The sequence below is a fragment of the Akebia trifoliata genome, chromosome 6 (assembly GCF_017979445.1).
Source record: "Akebia trifoliata isolate Shusen 1 chromosome 6, ASM1797944v1, whole genome shotgun sequence".
Classification (NCBI taxonomy): domain Eukaryota; kingdom Viridiplantae; phylum Streptophyta; class Magnoliopsida; order Ranunculales; family Lardizabalaceae; genus Akebia; species Akebia trifoliata.
The window spans coordinates 2,668,912-2,683,218 of NC_141380.1; the positions used below are offsets into that span (position 1 = coordinate 2,668,912).

General features: G+C 35.6%; 3 protein-coding genes across 4 annotated transcripts; 2 read left to right on the plus strand and 1 right to left on the minus strand.

The window, feature by feature from the left end:
• LOC147399575 (LIM domain-containing protein WLIM2b-like) lies at positions 1-3,995 on the plus strand. Of its 2 annotated transcripts, none has more exons than XM_086444992.1 (6): positions 1-264; positions 487-748; positions 2,206-2,305; positions 2,411-2,445; positions 2,575-2,664; positions 3,508-3,995. In XM_086444992.1, exons 2-6 carry the CDS (start codon positions 614-616, stop codon positions 3,715-3,717), a joined length of 570 nt encoding a protein of 189 aa, XP_086301118.1. In that variant the 5' UTR covers positions 1-264; positions 487-613; the 3' UTR covers positions 3,718-3,995. The 2 variants fall into 2 exon arrangements, with proteins under 2 accessions (XP_086301118.1, XP_086301117.1); XM_086444991.1 differs by having other exon boundaries at positions 2-264; positions 2,408-2,445.
• A 1,987-nt stretch (positions 3,996-5,982) lies between these two features.
• On the plus strand, positions 5,983-8,200 carry LOC147399576 (DNA sliding clamp PCNA). Its single transcript, XM_086444990.1, has 4 exons — positions 5,983-6,492; positions 6,936-7,088; positions 7,183-7,280; positions 7,649-8,200. Exons 1-4 carry the CDS (start codon positions 6,174-6,176, stop codon positions 7,877-7,879), a joined length of 801 nt encoding a protein of 266 aa, XP_086301116.1. The 5' UTR covers positions 5,983-6,173; the 3' UTR covers positions 7,880-8,200.
• Positions 8,201-9,060: 860 nt separating this feature from the next.
• On the minus strand, positions 9,061-13,760 carry LOC147399577 (putative sugar phosphate/phosphate translocator At3g11320). The gene is made up of 4 exons (XM_086444989.1): positions 12,931-13,760; positions 11,953-12,056; positions 11,617-11,845; positions 9,061-9,718 (listed from the first exon to the last, which is right to left on the minus strand). Exons 1-4 carry the CDS (start codon positions 13,369-13,371, stop codon positions 9,569-9,571), a joined length of 924 nt encoding a protein of 307 aa, XP_086301115.1. The 5' UTR covers positions 13,372-13,760; the 3' UTR covers positions 9,061-9,568.
• Between the last annotated feature and the right edge of the window lie 547 nt (positions 13,761-14,307).

A 14,307-nucleotide genomic window follows, 5' to 3' on the forward strand; every position in this document is an offset into this window, starting at 1 on the left:
AACGCGTCTCACCTCATCCACTTTTTTCTTACCTTTAGGCTCTTGAAGTAATCATCGTAAATCTATCCTTTAATCCCATCGAATCATTTTGCTGCCTCTGCTCGCTGCAAAAAACATCCAAATCTCCTCATTTTTCGCCCATAAAACCGATTTCGATTCCTCTCTCTCGAACTATCGATCGGTTTTGGTTCGATTTTCGCTGATTGATCAAAGAAATCAGCTCGGAGAAATTCTCAGTACCAACGATCTACGAATTTGTTAAAGGTTTGAATCTTTGACCGATGTTATTGAAAATTCGAAATAGTTCTTTTTCCAAGTTTTGATGATCTATTTGCTGTGTTTCTTTGATCTTTTTCTTGCGATTTCTTTTTCGAACTAACGATCTATATTCTCAAATGTTTTAGATCGGTGTTTTTAGGTAAATTGCATTCGATTTGATGTTTACTGAAACGATATATGATTTTTGTTCTTCATATGCATTTGAAGGATTCGGAGTTGGTGAAGTCGTGAAAGAAGCGATTTTGGTTGTCGATCTTTGAGGCTATCGTGATTGAACTGGTTTTGATAGTAGTAGATCGAGAAATCGTAGGATCTAGTATTTTAGTTTGAAGGTATGGCTTTCATCGGCACACAGCAGAAGTGTAAGGCTTGCGAAAAAACTGTTTATGTGATGGATCAGGTATCCGCTGATGGAGTTTCTTACCATAAGTCCTGTTTCAAGTGCAGCCATTGCAAAGGAACCTTAAAGGTACTGGTTTTCTTTTTCTTCATCAGCTTTTATCTTTTATTTTCGTGGTTCTGATTTTGAAATGTAGAAAGCATACTTTTTTTTTTAGTACAATTACCATCTTAAGTTTCATCGCTTACAGTCACATAATACGTTTGTCAGAAATTAGAGAGATAAAATGAATTTGAGTGTGGTAGCCTCACATTTGGTTTTGTACATAGTTTCTTTCTTTGTTAGCCCTAAACAGGCTGAAATTTGACTCATGGCGCGCAAATTCATATTGCACAAGGACTTTTGAAACTATTTCATCCAAGCACTATGCATTAACCATGGTTTATTTTCTCATCTCTATAGCTTTTTATTTATAAACATGAGAGCAGATTTTGATGGGGAGTTCAAAGAAATGAAGAGTGGACGAGTGACGAATACTATTTAAAACTACCAATTCCCACAAAACTCTCAAACAATCAGCTAGATTGGAGAGAGGGATTGCGTTTATATATTTTTAATAATTTTGAGAAAAAATAGCAGTGTATGTGGTTGTAGAAGACTCCAATGGAATTCAAAAAGATTTATAAGAACTTCCATGAGCTAGGACTCTAATCTCGTTACAAAATATAGCAGGATAATCTCAATTTTTTTAACTAAAATTTACTTGAGTTTTGTTAGTTGCGGGAATGATGTATCGGTTTTAGATGCGGGTTCGTCATGAGTAATGGATCAGCCATAAAAACTAAAAAGTACATTAATAAAAGAAACCGTCTTCATTTCTTGGTTCTATTATCCACATAAGATGGAGCATTGGGTGAGATGTTGCCCATACAATCATACAATTGGAATTGAATTGTTAAAGTAGAAGTGTGCTTTCTATGTCACAGATTCATTTGGGTTAAATTAAAAGTTTTTTTTTTTTTGGTTGAAAAAATAAATCCAACTGTAAGATCAGCTATGCTTTATAGAGCTAAATATTGGGCAATTAAGAAACAAGATGTTCATAGCTTGAGTGTAGAAGAGATGTTGATGCTGTGATGGATGGACAAAACTAACGAAGATAACAAAAAAATTAGAAATGAATTCAGTGGAAAAACAAAGAAAAAAAAGAAGAAAGAAATGAACTCATTTGTTAAACCTTAGGAAAGGGGGTGTAGCCTTAGGCTCGCGCTATTGGCCCTCACTTCTCTTACGTGCTTTTCAATTCCTTTTTGTAAGCAATGGACAAATTTTAGACATTTCGTGTAGGATGTGAATAAAGAAACTTTCAAGTTCTCTCATTATTATTGGAAAAATGAAATTTCCTACATTCACAAAATGAATATGTTGAATTGTTTCTACCTTTTTGCTAACTGTCATTATCTATTTTTGGTTGCCTTTTCTATTATCTGTGAGTGCCTATAATAATTTCATTAACAATAGATGAAACACATCAACTTAAATAGCCAAAAGCCTAAACTATTTTTTCAATATTTCTGTTTTTTTAGCTGAGCAATTATTCCTCTATGGAAGGAGTTCTGTACTGCAAGCCTCACTTTGAGCAACTCTTCAAGGAGTCGGGTAGTTTCAACAAGAACTTTCAGTCACGTATGTACTGACTTATCCCAGTTAAAGTTGGTTGATTTCTAATCAACTTAATTTTCGCCAATTTTAATCCTTTTTAAGTGCACAATACTTTTTGTTTTTCAGCAGCTGCGAAGTCAGCTGAGAAGTTAACTCCGGAACTGGTAATGTAGCCTCAGAACCATTGGATATCTTTAATTTTGAGGGGAAAACAAACTTTTGTTTATTCATTATGCATGTAATGAATATCCTGGATATTCTCTCTTACTCTCGATGCCATGTGTCGGTTTCAGACAAGGTCAGCAAGCAAAGCTGCTGGCATGTTTTCTGGGACTCAAGAAAAATGTGCAACTTGTGGTAAAACAGCTTATCCATTGGAAAAGGTAGAGTTCTGAATTCTTAAAAACACTCCTAATAATCTGCTTGGGGAGTTGCATTTTCTGCTTGTGTTAGGTTATTGGGTCCTGCTAACGTGTTTTGTTTTCTTTTGACAGCGTAACATTGAGTCATTACGAGTTTTACTGTCTGAATAGGGTTGGACTTGACCTTTTATCTCAAAATCCTATAAAATTTAAGTCGACCAAATTGGTTATAGTTAGCATCAAGGTTTAAAATCTTGTCTCAAAGCAATGTTTCAATCAGGAGAAAAACCGAGACTCTCAAGATCGATACAAGATCACAGTGGGTGGGAGCTTGTGTTAAGGGAGAGCGTTAATTGAGGAACAATTTAGCATACAATTTTAAAATGTTTCTCAAAATTGGAGTTAGAAATTAACATGAACTCCCTAAAAGCATTATACTTTAGAAAGTGAGGACTATTGATTGTTCTTGGCACGTGGTTGGCCTGTGTTGACATAGTCGAGGTTCTTGACTTTTTTTCTCCTTAAAACACCTTGGTCTCTTCGGAATCTGTAAAATAATTAGAATAGCTTCATTGTTAGTAGAATCAAGGTGGCTTTTAGCCATACCACACTCATATTATTATTAAATAAAAAATTAGAAGTTTGTTAATTTGGAATTAAGCCCATAATTCAATTGAATAATGCTTGTCCGAGTTCAACCACTTGGGAAGAAAATGAGTTCCTTATGAGATAATGGATATAGGACAAGTTAGGGTCAAAATATTGATTTATGTTTTAGAAGCAAATGAAAATCACATGTACGGTTTTATTTATTTAAAATTATTGATTTCTAATTTGAGCTTCATTTTTACCAAATTTTGCCAGGTAACTGTGGAGAGCCAAGCCTATCACAAGTCCTGTTTCAAGTGCTCACATGGTGGATGCCCGATTTCTCCTTCAAATTATGCAGCTCTCGAGGGCATTTTGTACTGCAAGCACCATTTCTCCCAGCTTTTCAAGGAGAAAGGAAGCTACAACCATCTCATCAAGATCGCATCAATCAAGCGTCCCGCAGCTACTGTACCCGATGCTTGATCTCTTAATCCTACTTTGTGTGTCTACCAAAGGAAGTAGTTCATCATCCGATACGAAGTTTTTTTTTTTCCTTCGGTTTGTGTTCTGATTTCATTTCCCTTTGTGTGATCCTGGGAAAAAGGATAAACCTGATTTCTCTCTGTTTTGTTTCAGCTCAGCTGTGTGAGCATTGCTGGGTAATTGATTCATGTGACATCCTGTGTTGACAAGTTTGCAGTGCTTATCTGCAAAGGTGACCATTACTTTTATATATAATATAAAGATTTGGATTGCTGTTAGTTCGCAGTGTTTATCCGCGGCAAAGTTAACCATATTATTATACAATATAAGCAGCATTTGGATTGCTATCGACTCCATTGAAGGTAAAGAGTTTCTATTACACACCAACTTTTACTTGTGACATACCAATCTATATGTAAAGTTTGGTGTGTCAATAGAATCTCTCTAAAGTTATGATTAGGAGATTTTAAATGTATTTTTCTTTAAAGAAGTTTGCTGCCGCCACCACCACATTGTCTATGCCTTACCCCAAATATTTAGGGGATGGTCAAAAGATTGGAGATCTGAATTGATCATTCTATCGGCGAGGTGAACATTTTTTTTTTTCTTTCTCGCTTGTGTGTGGGGGTTGTGCGGGCATGTGTGTAGCATTTTTCTCATTTGAAATGTGCTTTTAGTGTTCCCATATGGTTTGGTCAAGAGATAAGTGGCTAGCAGAAATTTGTGGGAATTTATTTATTTAATTTTTTTTTTGGGTGAAAAATTGCCTTTTCTGTTTAGTTTAATCTAAAATATTCTCTGGAGTATTCATAAGATGGTAATTCAATGACTTAAAATTTAAAACTTTTAATATATCTAAAAAATAAAAATAAAAAAACACTCTTCCAAATAATACTTCCTTAAACCTTTTTTTCTAAAAGCAAATTTCATGCAATTGGATTTGGAACTCTAAACGGTGGAAATAATGTGGATAATGATAAGTGTCCTTTATTAAAAATATCAAATACTGGGGTTTGAAAATGTTTTCTTCAAAACCAAAAAAAGAAAATAAATAAATGCCACTCTTCTGCTTGCGACTATTAGTTTAAACCATTAGTTAAAGGGTGATTTAGACATGAATAATGCTGAAGTGACCTCAGGCTGGAACTTCATATGGCACTTCTTGACGTGAATCCACTTTCACGTTAAGAAGTGCGATATGAGGTTCATTCCTGTTTGAGGTCACTCCAGCACTACTCTTTATACATACCATCCACCCTTAGGAGTATATTTGAGATATACTTTTGAGTTCTTATACTGATGTCATACCCTTTAATCTCATTATTTTGTTATATTAAAAGACTGCGAAAAATGATCTAGACACCTTCATCTTCAACCTGAATGAAAGACAACATTTGATTAGGTTTTCTTTCAACCGTAGAGGAAAAGATTAAGGTTTTGGTTGTAGAAAACAAATAAAAGAATTTTCGCTAAAGATTAACAATGACGGCATTTAAGACATTTTTATTAGTCTTAGATTCAAGAATGAGGTCAAAGAGTAAAATACCCGGGTATCTCAAATATTTAGCAAAGACTACTGGTAAATTGACATGGCAAAAACATATGCAGATAATGTGGCAAGGGCACAAAACCGTCATACGATATAATACATCGTTGTATCATGACTCAATTATTATGCCTAAGACTAATGATTAATTGACTCAAAATTCACTCGTTTGATGTGGCATGTGCCTAGAATCATAAATCCTTTTCGTTGTGTATTCTGAAGAAAAAGATCTATGATTTTATGCACGTTCCACTTCAAGGGAGTGAATTTTGAGTTAGTTTATCGCACCACAATACCAAAATTATCCTCTAACAAATCTCAATATTTAGAAGAAAAGTGATTTTCTTGCGCCCCATAGGTTGTTTTCTTTGGGATACATAACTCTACATATTTATAGAGATGTACAATCGTGTATCTCAAGGGGAAAAATTTTAATCTATGATTCTAGCCCATGCCACATTAGAGGGCGTCAGAAAATCACGACTTTATTTGGAATTTTTGTGGCATCAATTCTGGCGCACGTTACCCTTGGGGCAGGCTATTTGCACCTACCATTTGTGTACACCGCACCCACCTAAAGCACATTTTGGAGTGGGACGTATGGAAGAAAGTGGGTGCGCTGAGAATAAAAAATGGGTGCAAATAAAACAGTCCTACTACCAAAATCGTAGCGGGAAAGCTTTTGGAGTGATTGAAAAATAGCTCAAAATGCGGTCCTCAATCCCAAAACGTGGCGGGAAGTCAACAAACTCCCGCCAATTCCCACCATCAAAACACTCACTATTTCAGAACAACAGCAGCCTCTCTCTCTCTCTCTCAAACCCTAAGAAACCCTAATCTCTCTCTCTCGCATACCCAAGTTCACAGACAGGACAAGTATTAGAAGAAGAAGAAGAAGAAGAAAGAGAAGATGTTGGAACTAAGATTGGTACAAGGGAGTCTGTTAAAGAAGGTTATGGAATCAATCAAGGACCTTGTAAACGACGCAAATTTCGATTGCTCCGCCACTGGATTCTCTCTGCAAGCTATGGATTCCAGCCACGTGGCTCTTGTAGCTCTCCTCCTCAGATCTGAGGGTTTCGAGCACTACCGCTGCGATCGCAACATTTCCATGGGTATGAACCTTAACAACATGTCTAAGATGCTAAAATGCGCCGGAAACGATGATATAATCACCATCAAAGCTGATGATGGCAGTGACACTGTCACCTTTATGTTCGAAAGCCCTAGTAAGTTTTAATTTCTCAAACCCTAGTTATGATTTTAATTCAAATATTTTTCCAGTTAAATAGAATATTTGTTTAATTCCAATTAAAATACAATAAAGTTATGGATTATTGAACGGATATTCGATGCCCTAACCCTTTTTTTTTTTTATTAATTATAATTCTCAGTCTTTAAATTATTCATTTTATTTTTTAAAACAAAACCCAAAATTCAGATTTTTTTTCCCTTTTTGTTTTTACTACGTGCTAGTTAGTGTGTACTTCAATCCCTATCGAATTGACCTCGGACTCCCCAGTATTTACTACTTTGCTACACACCCTTCGATTGATTTTTTCCCCCCTTCAAATCTATAATATTTTAGTATATTTTTCATTTATCTTTCTTTATTTTTATTTTTTTCTGATTTGAGTTGATTTTATTTTATTTTATTTATAATCTATTAAAGGTCAGGATAAGATTGCGGATTTTGAAATGAAGCTGATGGATATTGATAGCGAACATCTTGGGATCCCAGAAGCAGAATACCACGCAATTGTGCGGATGCCATCAGCAGAGTTTGCAAGAATTTGCAAAGATCTCAGTAGCATTGGCGATACCAGTACAAGATTTCATTGACACCATACTTTATTAATTTTGTGAATTTTAATTTTCAAAGATTTAAGTATATATAATTTCATGGGTGGTTGTGGCAGTTGTGATCTCTGTGACAAAGGAGGGTGTGAAGTTCTCTACAAAGGGTGATATTGGAACTGCAAATATTGTTTGCAGGCAGAATTCTACTGTAGATAAGGTGGGGTTTAGATCAACCTTCATTACTAAAGAGAGATTATTGGATTTGAGATTCACTTACAATCATGGGTTACACCCATGGTTTCAAAACTCGTCCGAGACTGAGACGTCTTGGTATCACCTAGTAACGAGACGGACGGACAAGTCAATGTATTTGACAAGATTTAAAACCCACGTTCATTTTTCTCATTGTTGAACGAGACGTCTCAAACATATCGGAAAACTCGTCCCAGACGAGAAGTCAAAATAGTTTTAAAATCATGGTTAAGCCCTGATTGATAGTTGAGACCCAAATATTCAAGTTTGATGCTTGTGTTCCTTAGCATGAGAGAACCATACTTATTTTTTGCTGTTGGGGTAAATTTGCAGCCAGAGGAAGCTACAATCATAGAGATGCAGGAGCCTGTATCGTTAACTTTTGCGCTGAGGTACATGAACTCGTTCACCAAGGCAACCCCATTGTCGAGCACTGTGACCATCAGTTTGTCTTCAGAGTTGCCAGTTGTGGTTGAATACAAGATTGCTGAGATGGGTTACATTAGGTTCTACTTGGCTCCCAAGATTGAAGAAGATGAAGAAGAAACAAAACCTCAAGTTTGAAAGATCGATGTATTATCCATCCCACATTCCCGCTTAACTTCTTCTTTCTTCTTCTTTCCCCTTTAAATTTTGTAACCCACTCTTACATTTCCTAGATGTATGTTTCTCTTCACTTTTGTTTGAGGGTTTGATCTTCTGTTGTTCATCAATGGGGTAGTTAGTAGGATTGTTCTAAGAGTTGTGTTTATGATTTGTGTCAGTATATGTAGCTTGAAAAGTCATGTTGGATGTATTATTATCCCAAGTAAAACCCTCTCTGATTTTCCCCTCAACTATGGTTTCCAAAAAATTAGGTGTGCTAAATGAATTTTGTTCCTCTCGTGAAATCTGGTGTTCATGGGGGGCTTATTACGTTCCTCCATTCAATTCTGTTTAAAAGCTGTTTATGTCCATCATATAAATGTTGATTGGTGCTCAGAAATAACTATTTAAAATTCAAACCATGAGATCGTATACTAGAAACTTGGGAGTGCGCGTGGCTATTTGATTTATATTGATTAAAGTCTCATCTCTTGTGAGAGTATTATTGAATAGGGAACAAACATGGTTCATGAGTGAGACTACTATAGAATCTTCTTTTTTTTTCTGATAAATATAATTTCATTAGATAAAAGAAAGCAAAGGTCGGCCAACCATGCGCGTCCAAATACGAAGGATCTAATCTCCCTTAATACAACAAAATCTTCTACTAATTTGCTACGAAATCTTGACATCTTGCACCTTTAGGTTCTTTGAAGATTTTGGACCACAAAAAAACAAAATCCAAACCAGAGCTTTTCCTTGAAAAATACGCCCATTACAACCACCAACAGATTGTGAAATGATTAATACTACATAATGGTCACTTAACCCCCCGAAAAACAACTCCCTATGGTAAGCCAAGACTCAGGGAGTATGCACCAATCCAAGTAGACAGCTTGGGATACCGAAAAGAATAAAGAAATGAGATCAAATCTCCGTCGCCAATTCACATCTCTCGTACCCAAAATAACAACAATTAGCTACACAGAACCATCTATGTATCAACAAGTCCATAGTCTTAATTTATTTAATCTCTATCAATATAGTATTCTTCGCATTATTGACAACAATGGAAATGACAAAGAAGTGAGGTGTTTTCACCCCAGTTTTGGTGGGTACTTAGATCCTATCAATTTGACACATCTAATACAAATGTGACATCACTCATAAACATCTTCAGCCTTACCCCAAAGATTTGGAGGTAAACAATATACCATAAAAAATATTAATTAAGTATTCTACAGCATCTATATTTGACAAAAAAAATTATAAATTGCAGTGTGTATGATACTTGAGCAGTGGGAATCAAATAATGGTAGTAAAGCTATCAGAGCATCTTTCATTAATTAATCAAAGAGATAACATTAAAACAGATTGATTCCCCCCAAAAGAATAGTAGATATTCCTCTGCTAGCCTAAAGATGGAAATAAAAGAGAGCAATTGGTCCTTTTTATTTTGATCTCCCTATTTGCTTCGTCGTCCCCATTGTTGATACCTGTGGAAATACTCTTTTTGTGGTTTCTGAGAATACTTTTGAAGGGCACACATCATCTGCTGCAAGCATGTGTTCCAACCTCGGATCTGAGAAGCTTTGTTGTTGCCTTGCCCCCAACTCAGAAAACAAAATGGAAGAAAAACATACTTGCATGATGTTCCCCAGCAGATTCTCATTTGCTACTCCGTTTCTTGGCTTCACTGTAGAGGATAACGCCAAAGACCGTAAGAGTGTAACCAAGCATCCCAGTCATAGAGACTGGATTTTTGAAGATTAAAATTGAAACAACCACGGCCACAGCCCCTTTTGCATTCCCCAGAACCTGAAAAGGGTAAACAAACAAGCTGTTGAACTCAAATTTGATCCGGGACCTCCTCTCAGAAGTTCTTTTCGATACAAGTAAAATAGCATTAAGTGGATCACTCATAATCATCATATTTTGCATACAAGGCCAATGATGTCAAAGCCTAGCCCCATTTAAAATATGATACCATGCCAATGTTGTCCATTTATATGGACTGATGACATCAATGACATGTGCATCATGACATCAATATTACCAATCCAAAGGTTTGAAATGAGGTGGATTATATTAATCAGTCATCAGGGCTATGCATCTTGTTTACCAGGGAGAGAGACAATACATCTTTGAGGACATTAATGACAATCTCAAAAGGTTTTGCTAGATATGAGGTAACCAATGAAAACTGCCTATAACAGGGTTGTGCACAATTTATGTGTAATGGCCAAGTAGCTTGTCTTGAAGTTCCTTCTCAAGATAGGGGTGATGAACCTGGACTGTAGTAACTTGTGTTCTCTTTCTGATTTCAATATGTTCCAGTTTGTATCAGAATGTTTTAGTTGAAACATTCCAAGACAATCCAGAACATACCAAAACATTTCAACACAAACCGAAATATTCATCAAAATTTCGATTTCAGGTATGCTTTATATCAGAATGTTCAAAACATCAAGTAACTCTGTATCGGTCAATACATTCCAAAACTACATTGATATTGGAACTGAAACTGGCCCATTAACACCCCTAGGAGACCCCCTTGGTGGAGCACAAGTACCATTGATCATATTAAGGATCTAGTATGCAACCCTTAGTCTTCTACCCGACATGCCACTCATGCTCCAGATTCCCACATCCACTCTAGTTTCTGGTCATAAAATAGTCCAATTTCTAGGGGGTTTTTTTAGACACTCCCATTACCAACATAGAGCTACTTCTTGGCACTTCCTATAACTAAGGTACAACCTTGATATTTTGTAATCCGACACCCATCAAAGAGCAACTGAGAAACCAGACACTTGGCCAAAAAGGGTGGTTTTTATAACTTATATATTTGGATCAATTTCCATAGAAACCTTTCCGATACTTAATAAGTTCTCTTTATACTTATAAAGTAGAAGTACAGAGGGTATTAAAATGTTGCTCATGGATTAAACAAAAGAACATAAAATAGATATTAGAAATACAAATTTAATGAACATGTTCATGATAACAACTAACACCTTTTTTAACAACAACAACAACAACAACAACAAACCCCTATCCCAAAGATTTGGGGTCTGCTAAACAAAACCCATTCCTTCATTCCACTTTGTCTAGAGCCAAGCTATTGTTATTGAGAATATTCATATTGCTTTCACAGTCTTCATCCAAGTTCTTTTGGGTCTTTTTGTCACTCTTTCATGACCTTTAAATTGAATATATCTTCTAATTGGGACTGTGATAGAAAAACTGGAGAATTTACTAGAAATTTACAGCGATCACAAGGGGAAAAAACGAAGGGAATGCCATAATTGGTCACAGAAAGGCATGAATAAAAGTATTTTGGCAATGGACTTTTAAGCACCAATTTTTATGCCATATACTCGTTAAAACATAAGCTTTTACATTTTGGGTCTCAAAAAACCAAGGAACTACTAGATATTGACAGCAATCACAGGGAAAAAGCAAGGAAATGTGGTAAATGGGTATGGAAAGAGTGTATCTTGACAATGCAAAAGTTAAACCAGTAAAATGGAATTGAACTCATTGAATAGCGTAATGGATTCTACAAAATTCAGGCCCTCCAAAATGATATTTTGAATACAGTAGTTGGTAAATCATTTTGTTCATTTTAAAACAAAATATATCTGATTTGGAAATCGTAACTTTTAGTGAGACAAGCGAAAAAAGAGAGCATGTATTTGCACAAGGAGACATACCTGGAGAGTCAAAGCACTGGTGTGTTTGGTGACCAAAAAATTTGTCAAATTCACAAAATAAGCGAGCGCGGAATTGAAGAGCAGGTACCAGATTATCTTGAAATCATCTCTTGCAAGAGCTAGTGTGATCCAAACAACATTTTCCTCCATCAAAATTGTTGCAGGAAGAAGGAATACTACTGCTATTGGAGACATGTATAGAAGGAGGTTCATCGAATTCAACTTTTCCCTATTAAACAACAAAAGCATTTCAATAGAGCTTTTCCAATTTCAGAATATGTTCAAATCTGCTAACTTAAAAATTATTGACTTTAAAAAAAAAAAGACATTCATTACCCTTCAGAGGAAAGTAGAATTCCTTGAAGCACTGACTTGAGAGCTCTTGCAGCAGTAGCACCAACACACATTATAAACCCAAAAAGATGGAAACTTGGTTCACCCTGCAAGTAAATTATAACAAATAAATCAAGTATAAACGAATAATTCATTATTGGGCTCTGAAAATTTACAATGTATAAAGTGCTAAAATAATTTAATAGCAATGAAACAATGCCAAGATCCACCAATTTCAAGATCACAAATATGAACCCACACAAAACTGACTTAGAAAAAGATCAGTTCTAACAAAGGGCATCAGCAGTGTCATAGCATTAGCATATCCAAAACAAACTCATATTAATCTGGTCTTCAAAACAAATCCACCGGGTGTAAATATCCATTGATGTACCTAAACCTGTTTAATTGAGTTCTGCTCATCATCATCTTACACCATATATCCCAAATCAAGGGGTCAGAAACTAATCAGATTCCAATCAGTACAAGGCACAATTTTACCAAAATAAACCCATGAGGTTTTTTCTTTACAAAAAAAAAATATATATGTTATTTGACATTTTCTTCGGGATTAAAATTCCAAATTTACTTCATTGAACCAACAACATTTGTTCTTAGTTGATTGAAACAAATAATTACCAATCATTTTTTTTCTTCTTTTGAAACTATGCCAAGAGAAATAAACCCAATCCTCAAATCCTGTTCTTTGGGATTAAAATCCATTGGGTTTTTTTTTTTTTTCTCCTAACAAAAAAAATAAAAATGCAATTGACATGTTCTTTGGGATTAAAATCCCAAATTTACTTCATTTAACCAACAACATTCGTTCTTAGTTGATTGAAACGAAATAATTACCCATCAATTATTTTTTTATATTTGAAACTATGCCAAGAGAATAAAATTATACCCATTTCCCAATTCAAAAAACAGATCCATTGACATAGAAAATATAATACATTGGAAATGAACAGTAGAGCTCACCCCACTAGCAATGATGACACCTGTGACAACAGGTATAAGAGTGACATACGTAAGCCAAGCCTCCCTCTTCACAGTCATGATGTAAGCAAACACAGCAGTGAAGAACGGTGTAGTTGCACCTATAGCCTGATTAAACGAAACAGGAAGGAATCGAAGCGAAACATTGCCACTAACAACAGAGGCGCAGAAAACAAAGCTAAGCATAGCGATCTTCATGAACTGAACACGAGATCTGATGGTCTGCATAGGAACCATCTTGAACCAAGAGATTGAAACGTAGCTGAAGAGAGAACAAGCTGTCATGTGGCACATAGTGAGGAAGATCGGATACTTGAATCCATAATTGCTAAGGAGATACTTGTTGAGTAACAAAACCCCAATGTTCGAAGAGTACCAAGCCGTTACGAGCCCGATCGTGAAGAAACGGCTCGAGCTCTTCATCGTTGACTGGATCTAAATTTGGATTCTAAAGGTTTTTTTTTTTTTTTTTTTTCAAATCTAAAGAGATAAGAGACCGAGAGAGGAACTAAAACATCGTAGATCTGTTAAAATTGTGGTTAGGGTTTTGAGGATGAAATAAGGAGTAAAAAGGGGAGAAAACGAAGAGAGATCTGAAATTTGAGACAAACAATCATGAATTTAGACAGAAATTGAGATCATGAAGAGAGGGGGAAGAATCTTCCATGGATCTGAGCGAATTTCATGAGAGATTTGTCTGAAATTTAGGGTTTCGATATGAAGGAGAAGAAGAGAAACCAGAGTTTGTATCTGAAACAGAGAGAGAGAGAGAGAGAGAGCTTGGAATCGAGGCGGTAAACGAGAGTGTGTGACCCAACACCGGACGTGCAGTAACACGCGGCTTGATATATAGGTAGAGAATTATAAAAGATTAATTTCGTAAAATCCCCCTGAGAAATTAACGATATTATATTTAACCCCTAAAAATTCAAGATTAGGTTTTCCCTTGACTGGAAGTCAACATCTCGTTCTGTTCATCAATGAGTCCGACTAGCCTTTCTACACCATCAAAAGTCTTCGAGATGCCCACAAAATTCCTCCAGATTCATAAAAACTTCAGATCTTTCTTTCGCATCTCGAGGTCTTTTGACTATGGATGAGACTATGTAACGCCTTTTTTTTTCCTCTCATCAATTAACATTACAATAATATATATATATAAATTATTAATAAGTGAAAATTATTTCAATTTTCATCTTAATTCACACGTTGACTTTTTATATTGTTAAACGCTTAAACCTAGTATTGTATTTTCACGGGTAAACTTTAATATGGTACATTTTTTTTTTTTGGACTAAACTACCCTTATGAAAGACGAGTCAAGTGGTCTCGTGGCACATTCGCTTTCTTTTCGCAATA

Bases quoted from the DNA above. Each gene is read 5' to 3' on its own strand.
- LOC147399575 (XM_086444991.1), top strand. From the start codon at position 614: ATGGCTTTCATCGGCACACAGCAGAAGTGTAAGGCTTGCGAAAAAACT. The intron at 749-2,205 runs GTACTGGTTTTC...CTGTTTTTTTAG, and splicing joins ATTGCAAAGGAACCTTAAAG to CTGAGCAATTATTCCTCTAT. The intron at 2,306-2,407 runs GTATGTACTGAC...TTTGTTTTTCAG, and splicing joins CAACAAGAACTTTCAGTCAC to CAGCTGCGAAGTCAGCTGAG.
- LOC147399576 (XM_086444990.1), top strand. From the start codon at position 6,174: ATGTTGGAACTAAGATTGGTACAAGGGAGTCTGTTAAAGAAGGTTATG. The intron at 7,089-7,182 runs GTACAAGATTTC...TGGTTGTGGCAG, and splicing joins CAGTAGCATTGGCGATACCA to TTGTGATCTCTGTGACAAAG. The intron at 7,281-7,648 runs GTGGGGTTTAGA...GTAAATTTGCAG, and splicing joins AGAATTCTACTGTAGATAAG to CCAGAGGAAGCTACAATCAT.
- LOC147399577 (XM_086444989.1), bottom strand. From the start codon at position 13,371: ATGAAGAGCTCGAGCCGTTTCTTCACGATCGGGCTCGTAACGGCTTGG. The intron at 12,057-12,930 runs GTGAGCTCTACT...ATTTACTTGCAG, and splicing joins GTGTCATCATTGCTAGTGGG to GGTGAACCAAGTTTCCATCT. The intron at 9,719-11,616 runs GTATGTCTCCTT...TACCCTTTTCAG, and splicing joins CCAGTGCTTTGACTCTCCAG to GTTCTGGGGAATGCAAAAGG.